This window comes from Oncorhynchus mykiss, chromosome 25 (genome assembly GCF_013265735.2).
Source record: "Oncorhynchus mykiss isolate Arlee chromosome 25, USDA_OmykA_1.1, whole genome shotgun sequence".
In the NCBI taxonomy this organism is placed as follows: Eukaryota; Metazoa; Chordata; class Actinopteri; order Salmoniformes; family Salmonidae; genus Oncorhynchus; species Oncorhynchus mykiss.
In genome coordinates this window covers 31,015,785-31,042,810 of record NC_048589.1, presented here as the reverse complement: position 1 = coordinate 31,042,810, position 27,026 = coordinate 31,015,785, and the positions used below count along the sequence as shown (strand labels likewise).

At 40.6% G+C, this 27,026-nt stretch overlaps 1 protein-coding gene across 1 annotated transcript in view; it reads right to left on the bottom strand.

Annotated features, from left to right (window-relative positions):
• Positions 1-1,990: 1,990 nt before the first annotated feature.
• Positions 1,991-27,026, bottom strand: part of LOC110505784 (protein transport protein Sec23A) — a 40,305-nt gene continuing 15,269 nt past the window's right edge. Inside the window, exons 9-18 of the mRNA XM_021585220.2 lie at positions 26,864-26,944; positions 26,536-26,625; positions 20,136-20,242; positions 18,684-18,837; positions 18,211-18,288; positions 17,835-17,996; positions 15,986-16,072; positions 5,461-5,616; positions 5,307-5,372; positions 1,991-3,466 (exon numbers count right to left, since the gene is read on the bottom strand). Of these exons, the coding sequence (XP_021440895.1) occupies positions 3,377-3,466; positions 5,307-5,372; positions 5,461-5,616; positions 15,986-16,072; positions 17,835-17,996; positions 18,211-18,288; positions 18,684-18,837; positions 20,136-20,242; positions 26,536-26,625; positions 26,864-26,944 (1,071 nt within the window). The 3' untranslated portion in view covers positions 1,991-3,376. The remainder of the gene's footprint in view (positions 3,467-5,306; positions 5,373-5,460; positions 5,617-15,985; positions 16,073-17,834; positions 17,997-18,210; positions 18,289-18,683; positions 18,838-20,135; positions 20,243-26,535; positions 26,626-26,863; positions 26,945-27,026) is intronic.

The window sequence follows — 27,026 nt, the reverse complement described above, 5'->3', positions numbered from 1 at the left end:
TCCCACCTGGACAAAAGGAACACCTATGTGAAAATGCTATTCATTGACTACAGCTCAGCGTTCAACACCATAGTGCCCTCAAAGCTCATCAATAAGCTAAGGACCCTGGGACTAAACACCTCCCTCTGCAACTGGACCTCGGACTTCCTGACGGGCCGCCCCCAGGTGGTAAGGGTAGGTAACAACACATTTGGCACTCATTTGATCCTCAACACAGGGGCCCCTCAGGGGTGCGTGCTCACTTCCTCCTGTACTCCCTGTTCAGTCATGACTGCATGGCCAGGCACGACTCCAACACCATCATTACATTTGCAGTTGACACAACAGTGGTAGGCCTGATCACCGACAACGACGAGACAGCCTATAGGGAGGAGGTCAGAGACCTGGCCATGTGGTGCCAGGACAACAACCTCTCCCTCAACGTGATCAAGACAAAGGAGATGTTTGTGGACTACAGGAAAAAGAAAACTGAGCATGCCCCCATTCTCATCGACATGGCTGCAGTGGAGCAGGTTGAGAGCTTCAAGTTCTTTGGTGTCCACAACTAACATGGTCCAAGCACACCAAGACCGTCATGAAGAGGGCACGAGAAAACCTATTCCCCCTCAGGAGACTGAAAAGATTTGGCATGGGTCCTCAAAAGGTTCTACAGCTGCACCAGCGAGAGCATCACTGCCTGGTATACCAACTGCTCGGCCTCCGACCGCAAGGCACTGCAGGGGGTAGTGCGAATGGTCCAGTACATCACTGGGGCCAAGCTTCCTGCCATCCAGGACCTCTATACCAGGCGGTGTCAGAGGAAGGCCCTAAAAATGGTCAAAGACTCCCGCCACCCTAGTCAATCACTGTTCTCTCTGCTACCGCACGTGCTGCCACACGATGACAAGTCTAGGCTTTTATTGATAATTACATGAAGTTGATACAAAGAGTCAATATTTGCAGTGTTGACCGTTCTTTTTCAAGACCTCTGCAATCCGCCCTGGTATGCTGTAACTTCTGGGCCACATCCTGACTGATAGCAACCCATTCTTGCATAATCAATGCTTGGAGTTTGTCAGAATTTGTGGGGTTTTGTTTGTCCACCCGTCTCTTGAGGATTGACCACAAATTCTCAAATGGGACTAAAGTCTGGGAAGTTTCCTGGCCATGGACCCAAAATATGGATGTTTTGTTCCCCGAGCCACTTAGTTATCACTTTTGCCTTATGGAAAGGTGCTCCATCATGCTGGAAAAGGCATTATTCGTCACCAAACTATCCTGGATGATTGGGAGAAGTTGCCCTGAGAAGCAACCCCACACATGAATGGTCTCAGGATGCTTTACTGTTGGCATGACACAGGACTGATGGTAGCGCTCACCTTGTCTTCTCCGGACAAGCTTTTTTCCGGATGCCCCAAACAATCTGAAAGGGGATTCATCAGAGAAAATGATTTTACCCCAGTCCTCAGCAGTCCAATCCCTGTACCTTTTGCAGAATATCAGTCTGTCCCTGATGTTTTTCCTGGAGAGAAGTGGCTTCTTTGCTACCCTTCTTGACACCAGGCCATGCTCCAAAAGTCTTCGCCTCACTGTGCGTGCAGATGCACTCACACCTGCCTGCTGCCATTCCCGAGCAAGCTCTGTACTGGTGGTGCCCTGATCCCGCAGCCGAATCAACTTTAGGAGACGGTCCTGGCGCTTACTGGACTTTCTTGGAGCCCTGAAGCCTTCTTCACAACAATTTAACCGCTCTCCTTGAAGTTCTTGATGATCCGATAAATGGTTGATTTAGGTGCAATCTTACTGACAGCAATATCCTTGCCTGTGAAGCCCTTTTTGTGCAAAGCAATGATGATGGCAAGTGTTTCCTTGCAGGTAACCATCGTTGACAGCCCTAGTTTACTTTATTTTGAAGTTAGCTGTAAAAGTTCATAAAATCTGATAAAACATCTAGTTGAAAACAGCATCACTCAAACTAAATCAAATAGAAAGTGTTAATAATCAACAAAAATGATTTTTACAGTGAGGTATTTTATTAGATAAGTCTAAATTAACACTGTTAGTAACAAGGCAGATATGATATGAGATCCGGAGAATAGCAAGGGCAGGTTTAATACTCTGCAAATCTGTCTGTATCGTGGAGCATGTTAGTACCACTGTCTGTATAGTACAGATGTAGGATCTTCATTTGAACCAGTTTGCTACAGCAGGATAAATAATCTTGCAGAAATAGAAAATGTAAATTATGTGGATTATAATTAATGGCCATTTTTCTCGGGGTTGTTACATTTTTTGTAAAGGAAAAGTCTGACATTACAAACTTCCGAATCCTTTTTAAACCTAAAATACACTGCAACTGTTAAATATAATGCATTGCAGGAAAGTTATTCCACAACAAGGTGATCAAATTACGATCCAACATCTATACTAGGCAGGGTTTTGTACCACAATGAGTTTTTGATATGAATGACGAACATTAATTAGATAGCACACACTAAAGGTCTGAAAATAACCTATTATTCTGTGGCGTACGCAGGGAGAACAGAAAACAAATTCAATTAAGTTGTATTGGATTCCCCAAGCTTTACCAACTGACGATACAACACCCACCGTTTCTCTTTCTGTAAGCCTGCAGCTATGACAGCTCTGATTGACTGGACGATAGTATTATACATTTCTCTGTTTGATATATTTTTTTTTATAGAAACACAGACAGAAAATGTAATATAAAGTAAGTCTGGATGCTGTATTGTTCTAGATAAACTAGACGTATTGCCATTGAAGCATCAAAATAAAACATCCAATAAAATGTCTCCAACTGGATGTTGGGTGAGTTAGTGTTCTGAGGGGAAAGTACATCTACATAAATATCAGACTCATCTTACGATTCATATACTGATCCGGGACCAAACATTTAAGCTAGCAGTCACCAACTGATGTTTTCTTTTGTTTGTTCTTTTTACAATCATTGACCACCGACTAGTCACATAAAAAGGCTGTCCTGCAGATCATTGTCTGTATTTTGTCACTTTCCTGTACATAGCCATTTTCAATATTAAAAAGGAGAAAGAGGAAGACATATCCTCTTCTGGTTGTTGACTTTCCCAAGTATAGTATGAGTTGACTGCTGTTGAGCAATCCTGGGTTCATATAGTATTTGTTTTCTTCCAAATACTTTAAGTGTTTGAGCCGGTCTTGAGTGCCAGATGGGAGGGGTTTGCTTTTGGGTCTATTCCATTGGCTTTATTGCGCCAGACAAGCTCAATCAAGCACAGATTAAGTACTTGAAAGAAAACAAATACAATCTGCACCCAGGTCTGCTGTTGAGTGGATGATGAGGTGGAACCATGGTCTGTGATGCTGACGTTCAGTGGTTACTATGGGATCTGTCTCAGTCTCAGGCAGCGCTGGACACAGCCAGCTTCTTCAGGTGGTCCATGAATACCTGTAGACTGACGTCATCTGTCAAGATTGGGGCTCCTGACTCCTACACACAGAGAGGACGAGAGTGGAATTCAGTTATATAATCTGGGAAAGTAGTTACACCCTGGAGGCTCCTCAGAGGAGGAAAGGGAGGACCATCCTCAGAGAATTTCATAAAAATAATTAAACATGAAAAAAAGTGATCATTTTTAAATAAAACTATTCACGTCACCAAATAATGTATTAAAAAACACAAAGGTCTACAGTATCTCCGTAGGGTAGCACCATGGTGTAGCAGGAGGACCGGTTCTCACCCCCTTCCATAGACTTACACAGTAATTATGACAATTTCCGGAGGACGTCCTCCAACTTACCAGAGCTCTTGTAGGATGAACTGACATGTTGTCCACCCAATCAAAGGATCAGAGAATAAATAGTACTGAAAGAATAAGCTACATCTAGCTAGCATTGCAGTGCATAAAATGTAGTGAGTAGTTGACACAGAGAGAGAAAGACAATATTTGAACAGTTTTGAACAAACTAATTTCTTCAAAAATGAAGGAGGCTAGAGAGAAAGAGAGAGCAATATTTCGTTGTATTTTATTAACTTTCACTTACTTATCTAATGAATGCAGCTAGCTAGTTTAGCCTACTCAAACACCCGGCTCAAACAGAGAGGGATGCTATGTTAGCTAGCTGGCTATGGCTATCCAACACGGTAACTCTTCCAAGTCAAGGTTAAGCTGGTGGCTTTGTCAATGTATTACCACTGGGGCCCACCAGTGTAACTGCTAAACTGCTTGCTGACTGTACTGCATGATAGTAGCTAGCGGGTTTACTAATGCGTTAGTTCTAGTAGCTATGTTGACTATGACGTTAGCTAATATGGTTGCAAAGATGCATGCTGTTTGTAGCGATTAGCGGTAATGATATGAAGGTTTGGCTTGGAATTTTTTTTTGCATGGTCACAGAGAGTTGATATGTTGTACACTGAAGTCCACAAGCGAAGGGAAAAGGTGAGAGAAGGAGAGTGAGTGTATAAGTAGGAATTATACAACGCGCTAAGTGATGTTTGAATGTGGCAGCTATGAAAGTAAATTGTGTTTTCACATGATCAGAGGTGTATTCATTCCACCGATTCTGTTGAATGAAACAGGGATAAACATACCTGAATTTGTCCAATATAAACTCTTGTTTGCAACTGTTGGACTAATGGTTACATCCTAGACCAACTAGCTGCAGGCAATAGTGTGCAAGGCGGTATTGAATGTGCCACTGTCTGTCACCTTGATTACTCAAAATGTTCTCTCGACCTGTGCACTTAAGTTGTAAACATTCATTCATAAACAAGATTGTAGCAACCTCATGATCATTCGGTATAGGAAAAATCTGAGTATCACGTAGTAGCCTAAACCTATCGATGTTACATTGAGCTGGGTGAATGGATTGTGACTGACAGTCATCCAATATGCTGTAATAGAAATAAGGCCATGCTCATGAAAAAAATGAGTATCCTCCCTCATCTTAAATGGCACCGACAGCCACTAAGTTACACCTTCATTATCCACTAAAAATGTAAGATCACTACACTAATTTGTGTAGACTTTACCTGCTTGTGTAAAGGAAACGGACAACAAGTAAGAGTTGGGACTCTCTCTCCAGCTACATGATGACTTTCAATACAACATTAAGCTGAGTCAGGCTGAACCACAGTGGACCCTATGCTCCTCCAGGATCAACAGTCATTATTGCACAGACATGCCATTCAGAAAGAGACAACGTGCTTATCCTTTACAAAATAAAATACTAAAAACACCATCCTTAGCAGTATGTACTTTTTATTAATAGTATCTTCTCTAGTTCCTGGGTAAAAAATAAAAAATAAGAATCAGTAGAAGTCTTACCTGGCCCCATGCATACATGTTGTTGTGGGTTTGTGATGGGTTAACTTTAGATAGCAGGAAACGAGCCTAGAAAACAACAAGAACATCAATACAGGAAGTTGAATAGACTTGACAGTTGACATTCATATACATTTTAGCGAGTGTGTGTATGTACCTGTGATCCGCCAAACTCTGTGTCTATGTAGCGGGGCATAGGGAAGCGGCTGTGCAGGATCTCCTGGGCGTCGTCCGCTGGAGCCTGCAGCAGGTGGCGAAAGTTCTCGTACTCGGGCATCTCCTGGTAGCCTGCCTTACGCCACTGAGACACAGTCTGATGGATAGACAGAGAAAAAGGGTTAGAGAGAGGCCAGTTAGAGATGTCCTGAAGACATGAATAATTACATGTAGACGTTTACAGATCTGAGAAATTGAGAGAAGTCTGTTTAGGAGCAGATTGGTTTTGATTGACATTATTTCAATAGCAATCAATGACACTGGATATAATGTATTTCTTTTTTTCAAACAATACAAAACATACACATACAAATATCAACAACCTCACCCCCCCATCTCCAGCGCCGCATATGGCCTCAAACTGCACCATTTTGTTTGTCTCCGTCATCCTCGTATTTTCAATATTTAGATAATAAAGCATCTGACATCTCCATTGTGTTAACGATGGAGTATTGGTTGATTTCCAATTTAAGTATACAGTTTTGAAAGATGATTGCTGAGAAAAGTATATCTCTATGCACCCCTCATATGCCATATCTTGAAATATGCAAACAGATTAAAAGTACATTTACAATGTAATACTTCTGACAGCTAACTTTCTAACTCCACCCATAACGTCTGGATTTTATAGCATTACCAGAAGGCATGGATAATTGAGTCATTGTTAGTTTTACACTTAAGACAAGACTCTTGTATAATATTAAGAGTACATTTTCGTTAACTCATTTTGTTAGTTATGCTCCAACATTCCCTCCATCTTGTGCTAATATAAGTCTTGGTTCCAATAGTTTATATTTTTTCTAAGAGGTTGTCAGTTGGATATGCTCTCTGCAAGGTTCTGTATAGCTTACCTATCATATGAACATCCTTTTCTGACTTAAATAGGATTCCCTCAAGATTGCTCTGATGACCAAGAGATTTCAAATCAAACATAATTAAGTTGCATGTATTTGAAAATATCTAGATTGGTCAGTCCAAAATTGCTTTTTAATTTTGTCAAAGAAATAAATATATTTCCCATTACCAAGTCATTTATGGTTTATATGCCTTTAGTGGACCATATTATCGGTGAATTATGAAAAGCTATCCAAGGATTGTTCCATAGGGTTGTGTTTTTGTGGAGTGATAATAGTTCTGGTAGAATACGTATAATTTTCATCAATATTGTTATAGTGTTCTTAACTATGAAGTTAATGTTCTTCGCTTAATCCTTTGAAAATAGACAAGTGAAAAGATTTTGGGGATGCATATGCGCATCTTCAATATGTACACTTTGTTCCTCTTTAGTGCACTTAACTATATGTCGCAAGTAAAAAGCCCTGGGTGGCGAGTTGGTACAATTCCAAGTCTAGAAGGTTAAAACCCCCCTCAGACTTAGGAAAATCTAAAACTTACATTTTTATTTCTATGAGCGTTATTTGCCCATAAAAAAGTATGTTATGAAGGAGTATAGTTTTTTAAAGAATGTATTTGGTGGGTAATTAGAATGATCGAGAATACAGTGCCTTGCGAAAGTATTCGGCCCCCTTGAACTTTGCGACCTTTTGCCACATTTTAGGCTTCAAACATAAAGATATAAAACTGTATTTTTTTGTGAAGAATCAACAACAAGTGGGACACAATCATGAAGTGGAACGACATTTATTGGATATTTCAAACTTTTTTAACAAATCAAAAACTGAAAAATTGGGCGTGCAAAATTATTCAGCCCCCTTAAGTTAATACTTTGTAGCGCCACCTTTTGCTGCGATTACAGCTGTAAGTCACTTGGGGCATGTCTCTATCAGTTTTGCACATCGAGAGACTGACATTTTTTCCCATTCCTCCTTGCAAAACGGCTCGAGCTCAGTGAGGTTGGATGGAGAGCATTTGTGAACAGCAGTTTTCAGTTCTTTCCACAGATTCTCGATTGGATTCAGGTCTGGACTTTGACTTGGCCATTCTAACACCTGGATATGCTTATTTTTGAACCATTCCATTGTAAATTTTGCTTTATGTTTTGGATCATTGTCTTGTTGGAAGACACATCTCCGTCCCAGTCTCAGGTCTTTTGCAGACTCCATCAGGTTTTCTTCCAGAATGGTCCTGTATTTGGCTCCATCCATCTTTCCATCAATTTTAACCATCTTGCCTGTCCCTGCTGAAGAAAAGCAGGCCCAAACCATGATGCTGCCACCACCATGTTTGACAGTGGGGATGGTGTGTTCAGCTGTGTTGCTTTTACGCCAAACATAACGTTTGCATTGTTGCCAAAAAGTTCAATTTTGGTTTCATCTGACCAGAGCACCTTCTTCCACATGTTTGGTGTGTCTCCCAGGTGGCTTGTGGCAAACTTTAAACGACACTTTTTATGGATATCTTTAAGAAATGGCTTTCTTCTTGCCACTCTTCCATAAAGGCCAGATTTGTGCAATATACGACTGATTGTTGTCCTATGGACAGAGTCTCCCACCTCAGCTGTAGATCTCTGCAGTTCATCCAGAGTGATCTGATCAGTCTTCTCCTTGTATGAGCTGAAAGTTTAGAGGGACGGCCAGGTCTTGGTAGATTTGCAGTGGTCTGATACTCCTTCCATTTCAATATTATCGCTTGCACAGTGCTCCTTGGGATGTTTAAAGCTTGGGAAATATTTTTGTATCCAAATCCGGGCTTTACACTTCTTCACAACAGTATCTCGGACCTGCCTGGTGTGTTCCTTGTTCTTCATGATGCTCTCTGCGCTTTTAACGGACCTCTGAGACTATCACAGTGCAGGTGCATTTATACGGAGACTTGATTACACACAGGTGGATTGTATTTATCATCATTAGTCATTTAGGTCAACATTGGATCATTCAGAGATCCTCACTGAACTTCTGGAGAGAGTTTGCTGCACTGAAAGTAAAGGGGCTGAATAGTTTTGCACGCCCAATTTTTCAGTTTTTGATTTGTCCCACTTGTTGTTGATTCTTCACAAAAAAATACAGTTTTATATCTTTATGTTTGAAGCCTGAAATGTGGCAAAAGGTCGCAAAGTTCAAAGGGGCCGAATACTTTCGCAAGGCACTGTAAATATTAAATATTTGGGAGCCATGCCATTTTGAAGAGGTTTATTCTACCTGTAAGATTTGCTTTCATATTGGTAAGTAATGGGATTAGTTAAGTCATCTGTATATACAGTTGTAGTCGGAAGTTTACATACACCTTAGCCAAATACATTAAAACTCAGTTTTTCACAATTCTAGACATTTAATCCTAGTAAACATTCCCTGTTTTAGGTCAGTTAGGATCACCACTTTATTTTAAGAATGTGAAATGTCAGAATAATAGGAGAGAGAATTATTTATTTCAGCTTTTATTTCTTTCATCACATTCCCAGTGGGTCAGAAGTTTACATACACTCAATTAGTATTTGGTAGCATTGCCTTTAAATTGTTTAACTTGGGTCAAACGTTTCAGGTAGCCTTCCATAAGCTTCCCACAATAATTTAGGTGAATTTTGGCCCATTCCTCCTGACAGTGTGTAACTGAGTCAGGTTTGTAGGCCTCCTTGCTCAAACACGCTTTTTCAGTTCTGCCCACAAATTTACTATAGGATTGAGGTCACGGCATTGTGATGGCCACTCTAATACCTTGACTTTGTTGTACTTAAACCTCTCTGGGATATGTGGGACGGTAGCGTCCGACCTCGCCAACAGCCAGTGAAATTGCAGGGCGCCAAATTCAAAACAACAGAAATCCCATAATTAAAATTCCTCAAACATATAACTATTTTACACCATTTTAAAGATAAACTTGTTGAAAATCCAGCCACAGTGTCCGATTTCAAAAAGGGTTTACGACGAAAGTACACCAAACGATTATGTTAGGTCAGTACCTAGTCACAGAAAAACACAGCCACCTGTCATGTGGATGGAATATCTTGGCAAAGGATAAAGCCTCACTAACAGGGATGTAAACAAATTTGTTCACCAAATTTGAGAGAAATAAGCTTTTTGTGCATTTGAAACATGTCTGGGATCTTTTATTTCAGCTCATGAAACATGGGACCAACAGTTTACATGTTGCATTTATATATTTTTGTTCAGTATATTATTTCTGTATATTTTTTCTTAAGGTAATTTATATTATATTTGATTTACATGTATTATTTCAGTTGGAAAGTTGAAAGCTTCAAAAGATTTGAATAGAAATGACCATTCAAGATGGTCGAAAGCCTTTTAGTATCAACAGCCATTATTGATAAAGTGAGTGTGCAAAACACTAGGAATACTTACTCTTTCCATGACAGACTGACCAGGTGAATCCAAGTGAAAGCTATGATCCCTTATTGATGTCACATTAAATCTTAAATATACTTCAATCAGTGGTCACCAACCGGTCATTTGCGATCGACTGGTCGATCTCCAAGCCATTCTTAGTCGTTCACCAAACATTTCTGAAAAAACCCCAACAATAAAGCCTTGTGTTCCTAATTTTTGTATTTGTTTTGCATTGTTGGCGGTAGGTGCACTTGATTCTGCAGCCCTAGTGCCGGGAAGGTAAAGTGTTCTCATTTTGAATCATTTCAGGTCTGAAGTTTGAACTCCTCCTACTCGGCAGGCCCAGAGATCAAATCAAGGGCACCTAAAGGCCTACTGCTGGCAAATCAGACAGCATCTTTCTCCACAGTTTCCACACGCCATAGACTGTAAAAGGAAGCCTCTAACGCACAGAAAAGTTGATAATGTGACATTTCAAAACTTTTAAAACCATAACTAGAGAGAGACTCAACTAATACAGCAAAGACCTGCTGTTTTTATGAGTAAGTTAATTTAAAGTTGTTATTCAGCACCGTCAACACTTTGTTCAACAGTTTTATAAGCCATTAACTTCTTGACGCTACCCATCCCTTAAGCGGGATAATTGTCATCAGCAACCGCTGAATAGCATAGCTCACAGTCAAATAATATTACTAAAAAATATTCATATTCATGAAATCACAAGTGCAATATTGCAAAACACAGCTTAGCCTTTTGTTAATCCACCTGTCATCTCAGATTTTGAAATTATGCTTTACAGCGAAAGCAATTCAAGTGTTTGTGTAAGTTTATCGATAGTACGGCAAAACATTATGTACACTAAGCATTAAGTAGCTAGGTAACGGAAATCAGAAAAGCAATCAAATTAATCGTTTACCTTTGATGATCTTCGGATGTTTTCACTCACAAGACTCCCAGTTACACAACAAATGTTCCTTTTGTTCCATAAAGATTATTTTTATATCCAAATACCTCTGTTTGTTCTGTCAAAACATGTCAAATGTTTTTTTATAATCAATCCTCAGGTTGTTTTTAAAATATATATTCGATAATATATCAACCGTGAGTGTAGGTTTTTCAATAGGACCGGGAGAAACAATGGCCACTTTACTCTGTTATGCAAAACTCACTCTGAGAGCCCCCACCTATCCACTTACGCAATGTGATCTTTCTCACTCATTTTTCAAAATAAAAGCCTGAAACTATGTCTAAAGACTGTTGACACCTTAGGGAAGCCATAGAAAAATGAATCTGGTTGATATCCCTTTAAATGGAGGATAGGCATGCATAGGAACAGAGAGGTTTCAAAATAAGAGGCACTTCCTGATTGGATTTTCCTCAGGTTTTTGCCTGCAATATCAGTTCTGTTATACTCAAAGACAATATTTTGACAGTTTTGGAAACTAATCTGAAATAGGCAGTTTCAAATTGTACGTTTTTTAGCCAAAAACGAAAATACTGCCCCCTACATGCAAAAGGTTAAATGCGTGTTCTCTATACTTCCACTCACGCTACAACCAGCACTTCAGCTGCAATAAAAGAGTATAGCTCTTTTATTGCGTTTCGATAAGCCCGCATTGTTATTATTTGCGGCTTGTTTTTTTTTTGTATCAAGGAATACATTACTTTCTCTGGTCATAGAAGTAACATGAATTGCTGCATGAGGCAGAAATAATGCAATGCGACTTAGTCTTCCAACTGATGGCAAAACTTGTCTCTTTTTCTCAGTGGAGAGAGGAGGGACGGTGAGTCGGGTGATCAGCAGCCTCACAAGTAATAAAACAAATTATATATTACCAGTGTGATCATATAGCTAAAATTTGGAAAATATAATTTCCAAATGTTATGAGAAGAACAATGGCAGGGCAATTCAAGTGTAGCCAATATGCAGTTTTAATGTATTGGGACTATAGCCTACTGCACAAACCTCATTGCTACAGAACTGGTTGTAATAGGTTCATGTTGCATAATAGGCTTATGTTTTTTAAGTAATGTAAAAGAAAATCTGAGCGGTAGATCTTGGCTTGCATTTTTACGGAGTAAGTGAGCTTGACTCAGAAAAGGTTGGTGACCACTGGTGTAGATGAACGGGAGGAGACAGGTTAAAGAAGGATTTGTAAGCCTTGAGATAATTGAGACACAGATTGTGTATGTGTGCCATTCAGAGGGTGAATGGGCAAGACAAAATATTTAAGTGCCTTTGAACGGGGTATGGTAGTAGGTGCCAGGCACACCAATTTGAGTGTGTCAAGAACTACAAGACTGCTAGGTTTCCTGTGTGTATCAAGAATGGTCCACCACCCAAAGGACATCCAGCCAACTTGACACAACTGTGGGAAAAATTCCCGTGGAAGGCTTTTGACATCTTGTGGAGTCCATGCCCCAAATAACTAAGGCTGTTCTGAACAAAAAACGGGGTGTAACTCAATATTAGGAAGTTGTTCTTAATATTTTGTACACTCAGTGTATATCTTGTTTTTTAGCGTATTGTATTAGAAAGAAATACATGAACATGTTTCAGTTTAAGTGTCTAGTTTTTAAAAACACTGTTTGATTGATATGTATCAAGTCTGGTAAGAATTCTGCCATTCTATTGCTGATGAGCTTTGTAATTATTTTATTTTCACATTTTATTAAAACTTATGGGTCTGTAATCAGCAGGAGACACTCCAGATGCTCCTGGTTTTAATATAACTGAAATAACTGTTCGATACATGGAACTAGGAAGCACTGAATTGAATGACGCATGTTGTCATTTCTGTAAATAGGGGGGGCTACTTTATCCCAAAATGTTAAATACAATTATGGGGAAGCCAAGTCAGCTAGGCGAACCGAACTAGTGTGCTCGCATGGTCCCTTAAAATACATTTAGCTTGAAAAAACTAGAAAAGTGACAATAGTACTGTTTGTCCATTTAGAGAGACTGTAGCCAGTATACACTTCCAAAAATAGTCCAAATGAATAATAAGATAGATTTATTGAGTTGTCATTGATTTTGACGTTTTTGCCGAAGAGATCTTAGTCGCACAATTTTACATCTAATTAATGAAAAAATTCCCATGAAAACAAGTTGTCTCTTGTGGAATAACAACAAAGACTTTATTGAAGAATCCCTACTGTTGACCAATCACCAAAGAAGCTTCAGCTACCGATTTCAGCTTGTGTGCCTGAACAACCGAAAAAAAACGAAGTCCAAAACAAACAAAAACGCCACTAAACATTGTCATAATATATGCACAAACTCTTCCCAACCTCTTTTGGCTGGGAAGCATGCAGACGCCTTAAGAAGGGTGTAGGATCAGTCCAATTTTAGTTTAATTCCGATTTATATAGATTTTCATAGAAGCTTTGAATTATGTTGTTTCTAATTAACATTTGTATCTTTATCTTTTTAAATTATAACTGGATTGGCATATATCCGTTTGTGAGGGCTTCGAGATGTTTACCAGGTTTATTTCCCATTAAGTAGTATGCTTTATTTGAGTTTCACCTGTAGTTGTTGGCTCTCTTCAAAGTAAAATATCATATTCCTGCTTAAGTTCAAGATATTTTTATGGGCTTTTTCTAAAATAGTAATTTATTTTTCTTATATTTAAATGTTTTAAATCAGATTGAACTTGTGCAGAGAATGAGATTATCATTCCCCTAATGTACACATTAACTTCTTTGGGACTGGGGGGCAGTATTGAGTAGCTTGGATAAAAAGGTGCCCAGAGTAAACTGCCTGCTACTCAGGCCTATAAGCTAGAATATGCATATAATTAGTAGATTTGGTTAGAAAACACTGAAGTTTCTAAAATTGTTTGACTGATGTCTGTGAGTATAACAGAACTCACATGGAATGCAAGAACCTGAGAAAAAATCCAACCGGGAAGTGGGAAATCTGAGGTTTGTAGTTTTTCAAGTAATTGCCTATTGAATATAGTGTCTATGGGGTCATATTGCACTTCCTAAGGCTTCCACTAGATGTCAACAGTCTTTAGAACCTTGTTTGAGGCTTCTACTATGAAGGAGGAGGGAATGAGAGCTGTTTCAACCAGGTGTCTGGCAGAGTGCCATGAGCTCAGTCTTGCGCACTCCCGTGAGAGTTAGCTGCGTTCCTTTTCATTTCTAAAGACAAAGGAATTCTCCGGTTGGAACATTATTGAAGATTTATGTTAAAAACATCCTAAAGATTGATTCTATAATTCGTTTGACATGTTTCTACGAACTGTAACGGAACTTTTTGACTTTTCGTCTGGACCTAGTACTCGCGCCTCATGAATTTGGATTAGTGGGCTAAACGTGCGAACAAAAAGGAGGTATTTGGACATAAATGATGGACTTTATCGAACAAAACAAACATTTATTGTGGAACTGGGATTCCTGGGAGTGCAATCTGATGAAGATCATCAAAGGTAAGTTAATATTTATAATGCTATTTCTGACTTCTGTTGACTCCACAACATGGCGGGTATCTGTATGGCTTGTTTTTGTGTCTGAGCGCTGTACTCAGATTATTGCATGGTGTGCTTTTTCCATAAAGTTTATTTTAAATCTGACACAGCGGTTGCATTAAGGAGAAGTGGATCTAAAATTCCATGCATAACAGTTGTATCTTTTATCAATATTTATTATGATTATTTCTGTAAATTGATGTGGCTCTCTGCAAAATCACCGGATGTTTTGGAACTACTGAACATAATGCGCCAATGTAAAGTGAGATTTTTTGATATAAATATGAACTTTATCGAACAAAACATACATGTATTGTGTAACATGAAGTCCCATGAGTGTCACCTGATGAAGATCAAAGGTTAGTGATTAATTTAATCGCTATTTCTGATTTTTGTGAGCCCTCTCCTTGGCTGGAAAATGGCTGTATGGTTTTCTGTGACTAGGTGCTGACATACCATAATTGTTTGGTGTGCTTTCGCTGTAAAGCCTATTTGAAATCGGACACGGTGGTTGGATTACAACAAGTTTATCTTTAAAATGGTGTAAAATACTTGTATGTTTGAGGAATTTTAATTATGGGACTTCTGTTGTTTTGAATTTGGCGCCCTGCACTTTCACTGCCTGTTGGCGAGGTAGGACGCTACCGTCCCACATATCCCAGATGCTTTTCTGTCTTTTATGTCTACATTTGTAATGGTGTTAATTTTTTACATTTACATATGTTTTTCAACAGGTCAATGTCCCAACACATCTCCAGGCTGTGCAAGGGCTAGTTGACCAAGAAGGAGAGTGATGGAGTGCTGCATCAGATGACCTGGCCTCGACAATCCCCTGACTTCAACCCAATTGACATGGTTTGCGATGAGTTTAACCGCAGAGTGACAGACAAGCAGCGAACAAGTGATCAGCATATGTGGGAACTCCTTCAAGACCTTTGGAAAAGCATTCCTCATGAAGCTGGTTGAGAGAATGCCAAGAGTGTACAAAGCTGTCATCATGGTAAAGGGTGGCTACTGTGAAGAATCTCAAATATATTTTGATTTGTTTAAAACTGTTTTGGTTACTACATGATTTCATGTGTTATTTCATAGTTTTGATGTCTTTACTACTATTCTATAATGTAGAAAATAGTAAAAATAAAGAAAAAACCTTGAATGAGTAGGTGTGTCCAAACTTATGACCGGTACTGTATATATACATATATATTTTTTATTGGGGGGGCATAAAAGACTGTAAAAACACCAGCAAATCAAGTGATTTTTAATTGTGGAAATCTGTCCCAAAGTATGCTGATGCATAATAGAGAGATATACAAATGTAAGCAAGGATTGAAATGATTATGTTTTAGTCAAATATTGCAGTCAAATTTGCAGTCTACAAATTATGTGTAATTATATTCGGGCAACCTGACAATCCACTGCGGCTGAATCTAGTTGATGATCCCTGCACTACTGCAACACTGGCATTACAGTCCCCACTGCTCCCTCATCTATTCACAAATGTCAAATAAGGACAATAGTATCTGGCTGCAACCTGAAATGAAATCAGTCTAGTGTACGATAGAACAGGGATCATCAACTTGATACAGCCGCGTGCCGATTTTTTCTTGAGTGGATGGTGAGGGGCTGGAACATAATACAAAATAACTTGTAGACTGCAAATTGACCGCAAGAAGCCCAAACATATATCATATTTGATGTAGTCTGTTAATAGGTATGTTGATTATGATTGGATGACTGATGAACATACCTCGCCATGGTAGATGAGGATCTGGAAGAAGGTGTCCATGAGAAGGATGCGATCAGGAAGGATACTGCTACTGTCCAGCAACACAGGCTAGGAGAAGGAAAAGTTCTACATTTAAACCACATGTAAACAATACTAATAGCAGGATACTGAACACAGGCTACGAGGAGAGAAACATGACACCATCTTAAACCACTGCCCTCTAAATGAAATGTCATCCTTCTAATGCAGCTCCAAACAATAATACTGTTTAATGACTAAACCAGGTTGGTTGAGGTATGGGGGGGTTAATCCCAGACACCGATAGCAATGTCACAATATCGGCGTTTTCCAAAACAAATGTCACAACACACCAACTCCCATCTCAGGTACAAAAGTACTATATCTTGTATAGTGTGTTGGCGTTTTAAAGGACACAAACAGCGCAGATAGAGTGGTTCTGTTTATACGTGATGCCATCTGTTTGACAAGGAGCACGGAGATAAGAAGATTACTCTTTCAATGTTCAACAGGCAGGAGTAGACAGAATATAAAGTCAGAGCCAGTGGAAACATTACATCCGCATCCCAAATGGCACCCTATCCCCTATATAGTGGACTAAGGTCAAAACTAGTGCACTATATAGGGAATAGGGTGTCATTTGAAAGGTAGCCTAGGTCTCTGCTAATCAAAAAAAAAAAAAAAGGAACACCTGAATGACTAAGACTAACATGCTGACCACACCGCTCGCGTTGCAAAATAAATTCACACATACATGTTATTCAATCATTGCACCCACACTGCCTGCGCGCCTCAGCGAGCATCTGCTTGGCCAGGCTCTAAAATAGAAATAGGTTCTATTTGTGACGCTCAACGCGCTGCAAGTCCGGCCTCTCCCATCTCCTCATTGGTTTTTAGGAGCATATACCCACGTGAGTGATTGAAAGATTAACTGACATTCACACTCCAGTCAGTTGTAGTAATGCACCGTAAAGTTGGTTACCAACCGCCATATAAAGTCCAAAGAAGTAAAAAAGATGCCAGAGGAAGAAGGAGAGATGACGAGAAAGGAATTTGGTTTACCCTTTTATGTGTGGATTAATTGTCGAGGACCTTGCGCAGTAGTGGACCTTGTGCATTTCAGGTAAAATAACAACCAATGTTTATATCCCAGGATAAATTAGCTAGCAACAGTAAGCTAGCTAGCTAAATTGCCATACATGTTTAATGCTTTTCGACCTGTCCACAAATTAAGATTGGTTCAGAGTTTTTGTTATTTCAACCTGCGTGTTGTGATTGTGTCTCGTGTGAGGGTACAAAATCAACAGGCGCAGGCAGGTGCACGCACGCATCCGGTTTGGTCAGTATGTAAGTCCCAAATGGCACCCCATTTTCAACATAGTGCACTATTTTTGACTAGAACCCCGTAGTGCACTATGTAGGGAATAAGGAGCCATTTATGACGCAACCACTGTTAAATAACTTACCCTTTTCAGAGAGGTGTGTACTACGCTGTCTGTCTGTAAGGTGTTAAAAATCACACTGTTGATATCTGCACTGAAAAAAACCGCTTGTCTGGAACACATTACTGTACTCACACACACTACACTAATTAACCACAAGGTAATCTGTTATAAAAGGACCGGGGTATCTGTGCACTCTCTCTCTGTTGACCTGAGCAACACAGCTAGGCTTGCAGAATGTGAGTGGGAGGGAGGTGGGAGAGTCAGAGAGATTGAGGTCTTCATAAGGCATCCATGATTTACGTTTAGAAAGAAGAAGTAAAGCACATTTTTCAGTGGAAAAATACGTGTGTGAGTGTCTGTGTGTGTGTCTGCTTGTGCATGTCTGTGTCTGTGTGTGTCGGTCTTACCTCTGGGGGCCCGTTGAAGGAGTAGGCATAGAGAATGGGTTGTATCATGATGAGAGACTGGGTCAGGTCCTGACGCATGAACTGGTGTCTGTAGTACGAGCTCTCATCTGGACTGTTGTTGAACACTTGCAGAAAGGGAGACCTTCTCAGATGGAACATAAACTGAGGGACGCAGGAGAAGCAGGTTTTAAAATGCATTCCATCATGCTGCCAAAGCTATAATGTGCATTTTAAAATCATTTTTATACAAAGACTGAAACATTACTTTAAAAAATATATTTTTACCGTTAAGCTATTTATAACACATCTGTGTACTAGCTATAACTGTGTTGTTCTACTAAAGAGCCAATCAGTCATTCAGCACATGTTCAATTACCTGGGGATAGAGAGAAAAGGTTTCTGAGAAGCGGAAGGAGTTGGGATCATCCTTATGATAATCTCCAAACTTCTGACACTGGAAAGGAGAGAGAAAAAGGCAATGAAACAGGAGACCTACCAGAAAGTCCTTCCAGAGTCTACACTTAAAAATAAAATGCGACTTCACACTTCATCACACTACTTGAGCATGCCTGATAGCCTGGAAATAGCTACTTTCACTGGTTGCAGTAGGAAATAATGATATTGTTACATTTCAACATCTCCTTTTTTTTTTTAAAACCTGGTCCATTTATGAAGGCTCTGTGGAGGGGAAAATAAAGCAGCCCTCTGCCTTGACCCCTGCCAATCTTCCATGTCATGTGTTGCTCTGTCTTAGATATAAGGCTATGGCCAAAAGTGGTGCACTATAAAGGGAATGGGGTGTCATTTGGGATGCAGACACTAAGAATAGTAGTGAGAATACTGTCTTACCAGTCGGATGAGCTGTCTATCCAGCCAGCGTAGCACGTCGGGACCCTCCTCCGTCTCAGCGCGATACACAGCCAGTCTGGCCATCAGGATGGCTGAGGCCTCCTGGTCAAATGATGCTGCAATGCTCTGGATCTGGGTCCCTGCATCTGCCCAGCTGAGAGAGGCAGAGACAGAGAGAGAAACAACCTACATAAGCATTGCATATCATTTGACGTAAACACTTTTGTTTATTTCAGTTGTAAGGTTCTCCTTTATAAGTGATACTACCAACACGAATCTCTACTATAGTTAGTATGGTTACATGAGGTAAATAAGGGATATGAAGGCCTCCCGGGTGGCGCAGTGGTCTAAGTCACTGCATTGCAGTGCTAGCTGTGCCACCAGTGACTCTGGGTTTGAGCCCAGGCTCTGTCGCAGGTGGCCGTGACCGGAAGGTCCATGGGGCGACGCACAATTGGCCTAGCGTCGTCCGGGTTAGGCCGGTAGGGATATCCTTGTCTCATTGCGCACTAGCGACTCCTGTGGCGGGATGGGCGCAGTGCGCGCTGACCAGATCGCTAGGTGTATGGTGTTTCCTCCGACACAATGGTGCGGATGGCTTCCGGGTTGGATGCGCGCTGTGTTAAGAAGCAGTGCGGCTTGGTTGGGTTGTGTATCGGAGGACACATGGCTCCCGACCTTCGTCTCTCCCAAGCCCGTACGGGATTTGTAGCGATGAGACAAGACAGTAACTAGTAACAATTGGATACCATGAAATTGGGGAGAAAAAGGAGGTAAAACAAATATATAATACAAATAAATAAATAAAATAATAAGGGATATGATGTCAGATGTTTTGTTCAGGTTGCTTTGACATTGAAAAGCCTTTAAGCATAATAAGCCCTTTAAATGAGTAAGTCCATGAGTAAATTGAACTGATGTTTTAAAAACAGTCTGGAACTCTGCTTATTTATACAAATTTCCACTTGCCACTGCCCTGTCACATGTTGAGCATTGTATAAACACAGATCTCATAAGGTAAAATACAATAAAATACAATAACTAACATGAATGTCAACATTGATCAAACGCCATACTGAGAGTTACATCACAGCTCAGTTAGTATCTACATAAATACACATTTAACAGTAACAACCAAGATAATCTCCTCCTCTGATCACAAGACAACAAACACACTTTGCCCTCTTCCCTACCGCGTTGCTATGGAAACAAGATGCATTTCCAGATGCAGTTCCATAGTGGAATAAAAAGTGGTAGATAAACCTTAAAGTCTGTAGTTACTTTGAAAAGAAGATGTGAATGAAGAATCAAATCCAGATTCATATGTTTGTGTGTTTTTATAAGTTTTATGTTTTGAAGTGAGTTAAATACGCAATCTGTGTGTGTGTGTGTGTGTGTGTGTGTGTGTGTGTGTGTGTGTGTGTGTGTGTGCATGTGTGTGTGTGTATTTACTTTCTGGCCGTGGTGGTGACTCGGATGCGTTTCTGTCCACTGGAGTGTTGGTACTGGGTGACGTACTGGACCGCGCCTCGGCCCCCCTGGGGTATAGGTGCATTATGCTGTGTAGAGGAGACAAGAACGGTTGGTAGGATCATTCGAAAACAATTGAGAACAAGTTATCTGATTATAAATGTACACATGCACATGTTATAAAACAACGCCAAGATATGATAAATGTAAATGACCCATCTAACTAGGCTAATATAAGTGGGTGGTGCCTGTGAGTTTTATTCAAATGGTTTTCCCTGTACAAACACACATAACTGCTACTGCCTTCTGGACAACTTTCAGAACAACTGAAATAATTGGGTGATATGAGGGGGCTTAATAATTCATAATAATTCATTAATAATTCATGATTGGGAGCTTAGATCGAATTAGAGGCAAGCTCCTTACCAATAACCCCCAAAACACTCCAGAGCCAAATGGCTCATTAACTGTGCTGCAGCCATTAGAGTGGAGGAGAGGATATTGGATCTCAAGCTTCTGTTTACACAGAGAGCATCTCTCTCCCTCTCTCACTCCTCAAAAATCTAGTGCTTGAAAGTAAGTTGTTCTGGTCTGTTTTTCTTTCCCTTCCACACTCTAATAGATAGTGTATAGTAAGGAACAAGCTAAGCCCTTGTACTGAACTCCACAGGCCAGAGAATAGGAGGATAGCTTGATGACTTGGAGAACAGCAGGAGACTGACACATCACAACAGCAACCGGTTCCCTGGAGCCCCAGAGGATCGACACACACAGGATAACGTGACTTTACACGTCAGACTCTGTCCACCAGTCAGTCAGCCAGGCAAGTCAGTCAAGTCAGCCAGTCAGCCAGTCAGTGCTCATGGACTGAACCAGGCGAGAGGAGAGTTAGCAGCCAGCCAACCCAGGGAGGCCGTGAGGATGCCGGTAGCCCAGGTCTATGCAGCTCTGATGGTGGTCTCCAGTCTGTTCTCTGTGTGTGGTAATGTGGTTTTATTACTGGTGGTTCTTCTTAACAAGGAGCTCCACACCGAAACCTGGGCCCTGACCCTGAGCTTCTGCCTGAGTGACCTCGCCCTGGGTCTCTCCATCATTCCCTTCGGAGTCCACAACAGCCTGTTCAGAACGCAGGGCTACCCCAGCGACGGGCCCCTCTGCCAGGGCAGCGCCTTCCTCTACCTGCTTCTTCAGCTGGCCTCCATCCACTCCCTGACCTGGGCCACCATTGACAAGTTTACAGAGATCTGTTTCGCCCTGAGCTACAGCACCATCTGCACGTCCAGGAGGACCAGGGTGGTGCTGGTCCTGGTGTGGCTCTACGGCCTGATCAACGCAGCCTTGCCACTGCTGGGCTTCGGCCGCTACAGCTACAGCAGCACCAGGTTCCTGTGTGCCCCCAGCTTCCAGCCAGACTACAGGGGCTTCAGTCTGCTCTTCATCGTGGTCGGGATCATAGCACCCATACTCATCATGTGCTCCATGTATGCGTACATTGTGTATATTGTGAGGAAACAGGTGCGGCGAGGGACATTTGTTTGCAATGACCAGCACTGTTTTTATGTCCCTGCTAATAACTACTTCAGGAGCTCCTTAGTGATGGTGGCAACTGTGGGTGAGTCTCATTGGTACTTAACCTTGTGAATAGTACAGTGAAGCTATTGATTTGTTGATGCCATTTATTTCCAACAAAGCCAGGCATAAGCCTTTGATTATAACCCTTTGATGTACTCTGAGCACTGAGCACAGACACATAATAAAAGCCTTTTATGTAAGGAACAAAGTGTCAAGGTCCATCAGTGGCTGTTATTCACATTTTTCTGTTGGCTACATTTATAGATGGTGAAATTCAGTCTTCTTGAATTTGTTCATATTAATGTGCTACAATAACATTACACACATAACAATGAGGCTCATTGTTATATATTTGCGAGATTCCATAAATATACCAAATAGAATTCTTATAACGTTCCCGTAATTAGTCAAATAACTGCCTGTCTGCATTTCTCCATAAATATACTTTTCTAACGTAATTACTCTGATAATCTCCTGACTTAATTCTCTCCCTTGTAAGTGTGCCTGCTAGTGTGCTGGCTGCCTTACATCACCACCTGTTTCTATGAGACGTTCAGTGGCCATGACCCGCCAGCAGCAGCCTCAGCCGTGGCTACCTGGCTCATCCTCCTCACCTCCGCTCTCAACCCATGGATCAACTCCATGACGCAGACGTAAGCAATAGCCAACAACTGCTCGCTGGACGTCGATTGAGGCAGCCCCTTGCACCTCTCTGATTCAGAGGGGTTGGGTTAAATGCGGAAGAAACATTTCAATTGAATGCATTCAGTTGTCCAACTGACTAGGTATCCCCTTTCAACTTCCCCTTAATAGCCCCAAACAAACAGTCACTCAGACAATATAAAGTCATTTCAATGCTGCGTCTCAGGAAGAATAAGGCTCAATCTTATGAAGATGTTATACCTCAATATAAAGCCACTCAATATCCTTGTTGTCCATCAATGGCCACATGAAACCAAAATCAGAGGGAATTGAGAAATGATCTTGATTCAGACGTAAGGGATAAGCAATAGGGCTGGGACCTCACAATAATATCAAGATATTTAGGTGCCAATACAATATGTATTGCGATTCGATACTGCGACTTTATTGTGATTTGATGTTCCAAACATGTTGTAGGGCGTTCACTCACGCTCTAGAATGTAGTGAAATACAGGTCAATTCAAGAGGTGCTACTAAATGAGGCTTTCTTTAGCCGATGTCATTATGAATCACATAAAATAAATCATCAGATTGTTCTCTACAACACTTAATATGCTTGTACTTAACCGTGTTGATGAAATAAGAACATTTGGTGTGACCACTGCTAGTTTAGATCGCAAAGCTCTTTGTTGTATCTCTTCCATATTTTAGTATTGGGAGGTGGTAACATTTGGTCCAAAGCACGGAAACACTTCCAATCAAAATCAACTTGATACCCTCCTCATTTTCATCTCCAAATCCATGGGTTTCTATTCCTCTAACCTCAGTCAATCACGTTGAGAGGGGCAGTTTCTATGGAGATTTAGATAGAAAGACTCTTTTTTTGGATAGTTTTGTGTGTGTGTGTGTGTGTGTGTGTGTGTACATATATATATACATATATATACATACATATATATATACATATAGTATATATATACATACATATATATATATACACATATATATAGTATTCGGCCCCCTTGAACTTTGCGACCTTTTGCCACATTTCAGGCTTCAAACATAAAGATATAAAACTGTATTTTTTTGTGAAGAATCAACAACAAGTGGGACACAATCATGGAGTGGAACAACATTTATTGGATATTTCTAACCTTTTTAACAAATCAAAAACTGAAAAATTGGGCGTGCAAAATTATTCAGCCCCTTTACTTTCAGTGCAGCAAACTCTCTCCAGAAGTTCAGTGAGGATCTCTGAATGATCAAATGTTGACCTAAATGACTAATGATGATAAATACAATCCACCTGTGTGTAATCAAGTCTCCGTATAAATGCACCTGCACTGTGATAGTCTCAGAGGTCCGTTAAAAGCGCAGAGAGCATCATGAAGAACAAGGAACACACCAGGCAGGTCCGAGATACTGTTGTGAAGAAGTTTAAAGCCGGATTTGGATACAAAAAGATTTCCCAAGCTTTAAACATCCCAAGGAGCACTGTGCAAGCGATAATATTGAAATGGAAGGAGTATCAGACCACTGCAAATCTACCAAGACCTGGCCGTCCCTCTAAACTTTCCCATGATCACTCTGGATGAACTGCAGAGATCTACAGCTGAGGTGGGAGACTCTGTCCATAGGACAACAATCAGTCGTATATTGCACAAATCTGGCCTTTATGGAAGAGTGGCAAGAAGAAAGCCATTTCTTAAAGATATCCATAAAAAGTGTTGTTTAAAGTTTGCCACAAGCCACCTGGGAGACACACCAAACATGTGGAAGAAGGTGCTCTGGTCAGATGAAACCAAAATTGAACTTTTTGGCAACAATGCAAAACGTTATGTTTGGCGTAAAAGCAACACAACTCATCACCCTGAACACACCATCCCCACTGTCAAACATGGTGGTGGCAGCATCATGGTTTGGGCCTGCTTTTCTTCAGCAGGGACAGGGAAGATGGTTAAAATTGATGGGAAGATGGATGGAGCCAAATACAGGACCATTCTGGAAGAAAACCTGATGGAGTCTGCAAAAGACCTGAGACTGGGACGGAGATTTGTCTTCCAACAAGACAATGATCCAAAACATAAAGCAAAATCTACAATGGAATGGTTCAAAAATAAACATATCCAGGTGCTAGAATGGCCAAGTCAAAGTCCAGACATGAATCCAATCGAGAATCTGTGGAAAGAACTGAAAACTGCCGTTCACAAATGCTCTCCATCCAACCTCACTGAGCTTGAGCTGTTTTGCAAGGAGGAATGGGAAAAAATGTCAGTCTCTCGATGTGTAAAACTGATAGAGACATACCCCAAGCGACTTACAGCTGTAATCGCAGCAAAAGGTGGCGCTACAAAGTATTAACTTAAGGGGGCTGAATAATTTTGCACGCCCAATTTTTCAGTTTTTGATTTGTTAAAAAAGTTTGAAATATCCAATAAATGTCGTTCCACTTCATGATTGTGTCCCACTTGTTGTTGATTCTTCACAAAAAAATACAGTTTTATATCTTTATGTTTGGCAAAAGGTCGCAAAGTTCAAGGGGGCCGAATACTTTCGCAAGGCACTGTACATACATACATACATACATACATACATACATACACACACATATATATATATACATATATACACATACATACACACACACACACAAAACTATCCAAAAAAATAGTCTTTCTATTTAAATCTCCATAGAAACTGCTAGCTCCAGAACATTTCTAAATGACGACTGTTATGAGGGGGAAAAGCTGAGCACTTGAGATTATGAAATGAGCTTCTCAGTGTTGGAGCAGAGCTGTAGAGCCGATGAGGCCGAGCAGCTGGCTGCACTGCATTGTTGGTTATTTTCTATACCCCTCTCTCTCTAAATTCAATCTCACTCACTCACTCCCCCTCCCATCTCTTTCTCCCTCCCTCTCCCTCTCAGGCGCTACAGAGCGGCTCTGCGGAAAAGCCTGAATAAAATACGACGGCTGTTCCAGCGCCCTCTGAAGAACTCCTGCCCACAGAGCACCGCCATCCAACTTGAGATAGTGAGCCAAGATCGCCACCATCACAACATCTCCAACCCATCACTCTTGTCAGAAGCCAACTCCAAAACAGGGTCACCAGAGGCCAAATTCATGTCAAAGGTGACTATGGAGGATGGTAAAGACACTATGGACACTACACTAGGACAAGACTCTGTCACTGTGGAGCCATCTGAAAAACTAGCCTGACTACAGACTAAAATACAGACCAACTACAGACTTAATTTTATGAATCCCGGGACTCCCTGAAAAAAAAGTGGCAATTGTTACTGAGTGAACAAAATGAATGAATGAAATGAAATACAATACAGGTTGGGACTAAACACCAGAGAAGGACCATATGAAGGATCATTGTGGTGACAGGATGCAACAGACTGACAGTCTCTAGTATGACCAATGGGATTGTGACACTTGTGTCTTAAGTGGATCTATACACGAAGACTGCCATACCAGCGATCTTATCTGTTCTGTTTCTAACTAAAAAGGTTAGCTTACAATGCACATTGTACAGTCAATCAGGGACATTGGACCATTGTCTGTTTGAACTACAATGTTGAACTACAATGTTTGAACTAGATTGCAAACTGTACTAAACTGTACATATACAAACATTACTGTCTGTCCAAATGTGTTCTTCCTCAATAAATATACCTATGGCAACACTGCCTATCTAAAATCATTGAAATGTAATCTTTCAGTTTATCATAACTGGATGTATTGGATTAAAATGAATGTGATCATCTCAATTACATTTATAGATCCATCTTATACTACTGTATGTTTCATAAAGAGGCCATAGTGGTTTAATATATGAGCATACCGTCTGGTGGCATAGTGATGCTGTTGCACCTCTATCCGGTACCTCTGACCAGCCCAGTACAGCAGTGGAAGAGATCATTATGGAACAGCTAGAACCCTCTATGGTGGTGCAATCAAATTCACTGAGTCTTTGGCACAAGTGGAACATTGCTCTGTGGATCACCTAATCTCAGATTACTGTGATATAAAAACGACTACTCAGAAACCTTGCCAATAAAAAGCTTTTAACACAAAATATGGTAACATTACACAAAATATGGCAGTTATTGCCAAAAGTAGCTTAGTGATCACAATCCAGAGTGTGTAATATGAAGGCATACCTGATTGACCACCTCAAAGTACACTGCCAGAGTGGTGTTATGGTCAAGACCACATATCTTCCATTGAGATGTGCCCCCTGTTCCAATTTCCTTTAAGGAAACAAACAGAAGGGATCAGTATCAAAACGACATTGTTCTACAAGGGACCAGAAACAGAGCAACGTTGATACATCTCCTTCGGCAGAGATTCAGGACACACAATATTCTGGATTAACAACTACAGTTACAAAAGTGTTGACCGGTCAAAAGTACAAGTCTGTTCTGCATATCAGCTGATCGATGATGTAGAGTATTCGGTCACTGTTCTATGTATTTGACATGGACTCACATTTTCAGACACACACGGCCCTTTGGCATTTAATGACACACATGGCCCGATGGCTCCTGAAATCTTGATCTCTCGAGACGTCTGAAATGAAGAAGGACAGATGATATTAGAAGATATTAGCAGTTTGCGCACAATTCTATTTGGTAAACTACAAAGTCAAGAA